Below are 7,317 nucleotides of genomic sequence, written 5' to 3'. Positions count from 1 at the left end.
ACCCAGCCACTTTTAACCCCTCCTTTTTCTTTTCTTTTTTTTTTATTTTTTTTATTTTTTTTATTTTCTCACCCAAATAAGGCAACACCCAGAATCCCAAGCGTCGGAAGAGTCACCAACGAAAAACTTGGCACCACGTGTAGGCCGATGCAGACCTTTGCTCCCTCGCTCCCGGTGTGTATGGGGAGGGGTTCTTAACGTGCAAGCGCCGCAGGGACCCCGGCTTGGCTTCACCCAGGTCCCAGCACCCCCAAAGGAAGCCGCATGGGGGCAGGAAATGCCCTAAACGCCTTTTCCCCTTCTCATCCTCTGGGGTCGCTGGGCTGACCTGGCGGCAGGGGAGAGGGGGTGGGGGGAGGTGGGGAAAGAAAACGCGCACTAGTGATTCTGTTTATTGAGTTAGACATGTATATATTCCGAGTTCGCTTGTACAGGAGGATTTACAGGGTTGTATAAAGATGGCTGGGGGCGCCGCGCTCTTCCGGGGAGTTCACGTGATAGGCTGGGGTGAAAACCCGCCGCCCGAGCAGAAGCGGAGGCCTGGAAGAAAATGCGTTTCAGCGCACTGGGTTTTTAAATAAGTTTCCCGAATGCACAAAGGTGGGAGCCACGCGTTTGCTGCCAGTCATCGAGGAAACGTTTAGCTTTCCAAAAAATATGCTGGTTTCGATAAATAGATTTTTAGCCTCTCTGCTATAGTTTTTTTTTTTTAATTTTCTTTTAATTTTAGAAATAAGTTTATACTTGTGATCTGTTTTGGGGCTGGATGGGGCTGGAAGGGAGGGCGAGGCAGCAGCTCTCAGCTCTGCACTGTCCGAGTCAGGTCCTTTGTGGAGGGGGCTGCAGGCCCCACGCTGTCGTGGAGTTTGCGCACGTGTTTCTTTAAGTCAAAGTTTCTGCAAAACCCTTTGCCGCAAGTGGCGCACGTGAAAGGCTTCTTGTCGTTGTGGGTGTGCATGTGGAAGGTCAGGTTGTAGACCTGGTGGAAGGCCTTGTTGCAGATGGTGCATTTGTACTGCTTCTCGCCGCTGTGGGTCAGCTTGTGGTTCTTGTAGTTGCCTACGGGAGACCAAAAACAAAAAAAGGAGGGAGGGGGGATGATGTAGGGTGTGTGTGTTGGGGGGTCGCCCCCCCTCCCGAGCGTCCCGGGGTTGGCTCAGGTGCCCACGCAAAGAAGGCGACGCTTGGCTAGGCGGGCGCGACCTCTCCGAGTGAAGAAGTTGTCAAACTTCGTCTGCGTCAAGCCGCAGGCTCTCACGACAGGATGGAGGGCCGAGTCCCGCGTAGCCTCCCCGCGCCCCTGCCCCGCCCGGGGCACAGGCCCCGCGCAGCGTCCCTCCCGCTGTGCTCGGCTGGCCCGGGGAAACTTTTGCACAACCCAAGGACGCACCGGGTCCTTCACCCGGCTGCTGCCTCGCTGGAAGAATTTCGCACGAAACCAGGCTTCGTCCCTCATTTTCTGTTTATCTTCTCATTTTTAAAGTTACTCCCTCTGGTCCCCCACCCCCCACCCCAGCTACCACCTGGAGATCCAAAAGCACCTTGGAAAACCCAAGCCGGGAGCCGGGCCTGGAGGTGCTGGGGACTGGAATGGTTTCCCCCAGTCTTGTTATTCCCAGGAGGTGGAGTTTGCCTCGATTTTTTTTTTTTTTCTTTTTCATCTGAAAGGGGTGTCCCGGCTACAAAGGCAAGCTTTTTTCTATAGGGCAATAGTCTCTCTTTCTCCTGCTTCCTTTCCCTCTGCCTCTTCCTTCCTTCCCACCTCCCAAATTGGGAGTCTCCCCATGCAACCAGCCTGACTCCAGCGAGGTCTACTAACCCGGCCTGGAGAGCTTCCACCCAAACCGGTCACAACCCGATTCCAAAGAAATGCTGCTGCCGAGCTTGCAGCTCTCACGCTCCCTCTCTGCGGATCCTTCTTTGCCTTCCCGCTCGCAGTGACCCGCCGAGTCCCGAGGTGAGAGGTGAGGAGAGGGCCTCGCCCCGCACATTACCTTTTTGGTGAAAGCCTTTGCCGCAAAATTCGCAGACGAAGGGCTTGTAGCCCGCGTGGATGCGGATGTGCGTGTTGAGCGTGGAGCTGCGGTTGAAGGCTTTGCCGCACTGGTTGCATTTATGCGGCTTTTCCTGCGGAAAGGGGCGCGCGCACAGTGAGGCCAAGGCCCTGGCCAGAAGAGGCCAGCTCAGGGGCACCTTGAAGGGGTTCCTTGAAGGGATACGGGCCCCCCGGGAGGGGTCAGGGGAACCCTTGCCATCCTCTCCCCAACACCGTCGCTCAGCTGCGGGGTGTTGCGCGCGGGCCGAACTGGACCCGGGGGCCACGTACCTGGGTGTGGATAATTTTGTGTCTGCAGAGCGTGCTGGCCTGGCGGAAGCCTTTGCCGCAGACTTTGCACACGAACGGTCTGGCTCCGGTGTGGACCGGCATGTGGCGGGTGAGGTTATAGTGAGCATTAAACACCTACGGAAGGACACGAGGGGGCCTTGTGGTGTGTCCGTCCGAGAGAGACTACAAACTGGGGAAGGCCACAGCCTACATCCCCCAACCAACACTCCCTTCGGGAAACAGAGCCCTTTTCATTTCTCCAAGTGCTTTCCAACCCTCTGTGCACGCCAGTCCCTTGTGGCCGCTGACAACCGCATCCCCATTTTACAGAATGGGAAACTGAGGCCCAACTAGGGCCCCCCCCTCCCTCCCACTGTGAGTAGTAGTGAGCTACAGGGCGCTCCTGAACTTGAGAAAGGGGCGGTCCAGGCTGCCTCGGGGAAGCAGCCATCCCTGCTCAGCCCTCCCAGCCCCCGCGGACCCGGGGCCTCACCTTGCCGCACACCTCGCAGGTGAAGTTTTTGGGCTTGCCGTCCGCAGGGCCCCCGGGCAGCTTGCTGTGGCCCTTGACGCCGCCGCGCTCGGCAGTCAGGGCCGAGTTCTCCTTCAGCACCTGCTCCAGCGGCGCGGGCAAGCGCTCCTTATGCGCGTAGGGGGCCGGATGGGGGAACTTGTCCGCGGCCAGGCCGGCCAACTTGGCGTTCTCCAGCAAAAAGAGCTTGGGGTGCGCAGCCAGGGCGGCGGGGGCCTGTGCATTGAGGAGGCCAGATGGGAAGAGGTGGCCTCCGAGGAGCTCAGACGGCGGGTACGCGGCAGAGTCCAGGTAGTTGAAGTAGTAGAGCGAGCCGCTGGCCGGCAGCCCCACCGCCTGGTTGATGACCTGCGGCTTGATGACCCTGCCCGCCGGCAGCGCAGACGGCGCCAGGCCCAGATCGGCCTTGCAGCACACGCCACAGTTGGTTTTGCACAAGCCGCTGGCGCCGCACACCGGGGCCCCCCCGCCACCGCCGCCGCCGCCGCCGCCGCCGCCGCCTCCTCCTCCTCCTCCTCCTCCTCCACCGCCGCCGCCGCCGCCGCCCGCCCGGAGGCTGCTTTTCCAGAGCTCCGAGTAACTGAGCAGCGTCTTGGACGGCACCTCGTAGCCTAGGGGCTGGAGGGGGATCATACAGGGCAGCGGCGAGCAGAGGTTGAGCAATTTCTTGCCCTGGCCGCCGTCTGCCTCCAGCGTCCCCGGCCGGGGCTCAAAGGGCGCACGGGGCTCCGACGTCTTAGCCATGATGCGCTCGATGGAGAAGGCCAGCGTCTTGGAAGTGGCCGGCGACGCTCCAGCGCGCGGGCAGGCCGGGGGCACCATGGTCTCCAGGGAAGCCGAGCTGGCCATGGCGCGCCGAGCCGAGCCTTGCCGTGCCGGACTGGGCCGGGGCGCAGCCTCTCTCCTCTAAGTCTGCATTCCGGAAAAGGCAGGGAGGGAAACCGCAATTTAATAAGCACCTTGTCGGGTCCAGGTCACCCATTTGCATTCAAATGAACAGGGGCAGAACAAAGTGCACCCAAGGGTACCAAATTACCGCCCATTAACCCGGCGCGCAAAGGAACCCACCAGCCCCTGCCCTGAGACTTTGAAAGGGGGAAGAAGGGGGGAGGGTTTACAAAGGAAAAGGAGAGAGAGAAAAAAAGAAAGAAAGAAAAGAGCCTCAAATTAACCCCCCCTGAGCCGCTCCCTGGACCCTGGCCTCCGCCACGCGTGCGGGGAGCTGGACAGTGAAAGGGCAAAGTTAAAGAGGACCAGGAGAGCCACCTCGCATTTACCTCTTTCCCCCACCGCCAAGGAGATGCGTTCCGAGCCATGCAGCGTGTCTCCTCTGTCACATTTTGATGGCAAACATCTTCCCCTCCGCGTGAGATCACTGTCTTTTACATTCAGCTGACATCACATGAAGTCACTTGAAGTGGAATGACATGGGCGGCGGCGCGGCTCCCGTAGCGGCCCCTGTGTTCCCCCGCGCCTGCCGGCCGCCGCCGCCACCGCCCCTCAAACTTTAAAAGGAGGCAACTGGCGCCCGCGCTCCCCTCGGGAAAGTGCGAGCGGTTCGCGAATCGGGAAGGAGGGAAGAGACGGGAGGGGGGAGGAGGAGGAATCGTGATGGTTTTGCCGGTGGAAAGAAGGTGGGGGGAGCCCAAACCCAGGCAGAGTTCTGTGCGTGATTCACAACTTTGGGGGCCTATAGGTTTGAGGGACGCGGGGAGGGCAGAGGGTCCTGCACGCGCCGCCCCAGAGGGCCCCCGGGTGTCCGTCTAGTCGCTGAACTATCCCTTAGCCCTCTGCAGCCGAGCTGGGCATCGTGCTAATAAACTGCCATTTACCCACGGAGCCGGCGCCAGCCCCGAACACGCGCAAATGATAATTACCTCATTAGGATGTGGCGCATGGACGCGGGCGCCGCGTTTGGAGGGGGGGGGGGAAACTTGTTAATGGGGAAATATTAATTTATGCAAAAACAACGAGCTCGCCTGGGCTGGCGTCGGAGGTCGGGGGAGAGCTCCCGCCGCCCAAGGACGACCCCGTAGCGTCCGGAAGAGCAAGGCCGTGCGCCCGCATCCCCGGGGCCTCGGCGCGCCCGGCAGGTGCGCCTCCTCCTCTCCGGCCGCCCCCTCCCCCCGGCCCCCCCGCCGCCTGCGGCTGGGGGAGACTGCACAGCAAGCTGGAGGACTGTTTGAGATCCTAATCGATCAGCATCGCTGATCTGTGATCGGGTTTCTGAGGCAAAGCCCGGCTCTGCTGCCTGGTTCAGGGGCTGCGTGCGGGGAGGATTCGGAGGGCAGCTCTCCCTGCTGATGGGTACTTACTGTTTGTATAATTGAGAAGGTCCAATCTCCACCTGTTTAAGGAGCAGATTGAAACAGCAGAACCTCCCCTGGATCCTATTAAAACGTTTTTCCTCCTAAGGCCATTCAGTCGAACCAATTTTCCGAAGTGATTCATAGAGCTCAATTCTGCCAAGGCAGCTCTTTCACTTTTAGCCACTAAAGCACCGCGTGGAACCGGGTTTTGTGTTTTTCTAAAATAAAGAGAAGGATTATCAGAGGGGAGAGGGAGGGGGCTTGAAGGGGGGCGGGCAGAGACTTAGTGTGGCCAGAGGTACAAGCAGAGGGAAGAAAAGGCCCTTTTCTAGACAGGCCCCAAGTAAGTTCGGAGGAATTCAGCGTTTTTGTGCCTGGCGCACAAAAGCAGCGCGCTCCACGCTCGGTTTGGAGGGGCTGAATTCATCTGTTTGCAGACCATTCCACCTGCGTATCACAACAAACTGCTCAAAGACGCTCCAGCACTTTCAACAGGCCGGGTGCTCTTGGCGACAACAAAAGTGGTCGAGGCTGAGGGTTCTTACCATGGTGGTTGGGAAGGAGGGGGGGAACGGCTAGCAAGAGAGAGAGCGAGAGAATTAGGTTTACGGAGGAGGAAGAGGGGGGGTGCAGGGGTTTTTTAAAAACTTTTGGACGGTTTTGTTTGCGGGACAATTATATCTTGCCAGCCGGCTTTTGCAAGACCACGAGCTTTGTAGCCGCAACCACAGTTTAAGAGGATTACGGTGGGTATAATATGAGCAAACAGGGCTGAGGTTTTGATAGTGAATTTCATCTCTAAAGATACAGGATCTCGTGGAGCCCAAGAAAATGCTACTGGAAGCAAACCCTTCCCTTTTGCTTCACTCAGGAACAGGTCTTGAGAAACTGAGCATCCAGCCCGAGGCCTCTCAGCTGCAAAACATCCCAGAGAACCACCAGGGAAAGAATGGTAAAGGTCTAGTTTTAACTGGAGGGAAAGCACTCCTTTTCCCCTTCAGAACTTCTCCCTGCTGCCCACTCCCCCTCTGACCTGCGATTTCACGCCCGAAAGCGACCTGACAGGTGAGGGAAAGGGAAAGCAAGGGGAGGAAACAAAGAGATGTCTCCAAGGGCAAGTGGCCTGGAGGGTGACATAAGTGGGTTGAATTTTTTCCCCCTGACCAGCTGGGAAACTGCCTCTGCTGCCCCTAAATTCATCAGGCACGAGCCTGTTCCCCTAAAACCCTCTCCCCAAACTTGCAGATTTCGAAGCTAAGAAAGAAGCTTGCTCCTTTGAAAAATATTTCCACATACAGCCCATTGAGTTTAGATGTTCAGAGAAGCAGAATTCCAGACCCAGTGCTACCCCCATCCCTATGTTAATGTGAAAACAATGTAGAGGAACTCCCCCCACCGCCCCCCCCACACACACACCACCACCACCGAACCCGAAACAGACCAACAACTCACCCCGACATTGAAATAGTATCAATACACCCGCAGGGGCTCAAAACCCGAATTTCTATCCCGACTTTCCTGCGGGTCTCGTTCAGTCACCGGCACTGCACCCCAACTCCCCTTCCAAACTGGGTAATTGTGGATCTCGGCAGCATCAGAGATCTGCTGGTTTGAAAGCTCCATCAGGCTGAAAGGCTTCCAAAGGCTTCCCGTGAACCTGCCTTGCCATCCCTAGCGCTTTTTGTAACAGCATAAGCCATCCCGCTCTCCCCGGCACCACAAAGGAGTGCTACCTCCACAGAAAGAAAACATTTGGGTAAAAACAAGTTGCCCCTAATGTGCCTCTCTTTCCAAATGTTGGGTGAATACACTGGCTTTTATAAAAGTATTTAATTAGCTTCCACAAACTTCTCCTTCCCTCGCCCGCAGATTATATTGAAGTGGAGGGTTGGAAACTGTTTTACACCTTGCCACTCACATGTTAATTAATCTCTATCTAACCCTAATTGCAGTTTATTCAAGCACCGCTCAACAGCTCACCCACACAATAAACACTGATCCTACTTTTATACATATTACTTCACGTTAACACATTGAGTAATTAACTCCAGTACCAACTAATAGTGCAAACAAATATTTTCTGTAAACGAGATGATTTCAGGCAGAATAAAAGAGGACTAGGGAAACGTGGCACTTGGTGGAGGGAGTGC

General features: G+C 57.0%; 1 protein-coding gene across 3 annotated transcripts; it reads right to left on the bottom strand.

Annotated features, from left to right (window-relative positions):
* Nucleotides 1–394: 394 nt before the first annotated feature.
* Nucleotides 395–6,887, bottom strand: FEZF2 (FEZ family zinc finger 2). 3 transcript variants are annotated; one of them, XM_038565273.1, is made up of 7 exons: nucleotides 6,620–6,887; nucleotides 5,174–5,385; nucleotides 4,136–4,396; nucleotides 2,820–3,770; nucleotides 2,327–2,461; nucleotides 1,995–2,127; nucleotides 395–1,059 (listed from the first exon to the last, which is right to left on the bottom strand). In XM_038565273.1, the coding sequence occupies exons 4-7, from the start codon at nucleotides 3,705–3,707 to the stop codon at nucleotides 800–802; spliced, it is 1,416 nt and encodes a 471-aa protein (XP_038421201.1). In that variant the 5' UTR covers nucleotides 3,708–3,770; nucleotides 4,136–4,396; nucleotides 5,174–5,385; nucleotides 6,620–6,887; the 3' UTR covers nucleotides 395–799. The 3 variants fall into 3 exon arrangements, with proteins under 3 accessions (XP_038421201.1, XP_038421202.1, XP_038421203.1); XM_038565274.1 differs by having other exon boundaries at nucleotides 4,136–4,269; XM_038565275.1 differs by having other exon boundaries at nucleotides 4,136–4,250.
* Between the last annotated feature and the right edge of the window lie 430 nt (nucleotides 6,888–7,317).

The sequence above is a fragment of the Canis lupus genome, chromosome 20 (assembly GCF_011100685.1).
Source record: "Canis lupus familiaris isolate Mischka breed German Shepherd chromosome 20, alternate assembly UU_Cfam_GSD_1.0, whole genome shotgun sequence".
In the NCBI taxonomy this organism is placed as follows: domain Eukaryota; kingdom Metazoa; phylum Chordata; class Mammalia; order Carnivora; family Canidae; genus Canis; species Canis lupus.
Note: the sequence above shows the minus strand (reverse complement) of the source record. Positions and strands in the feature narration are given on the sequence as shown.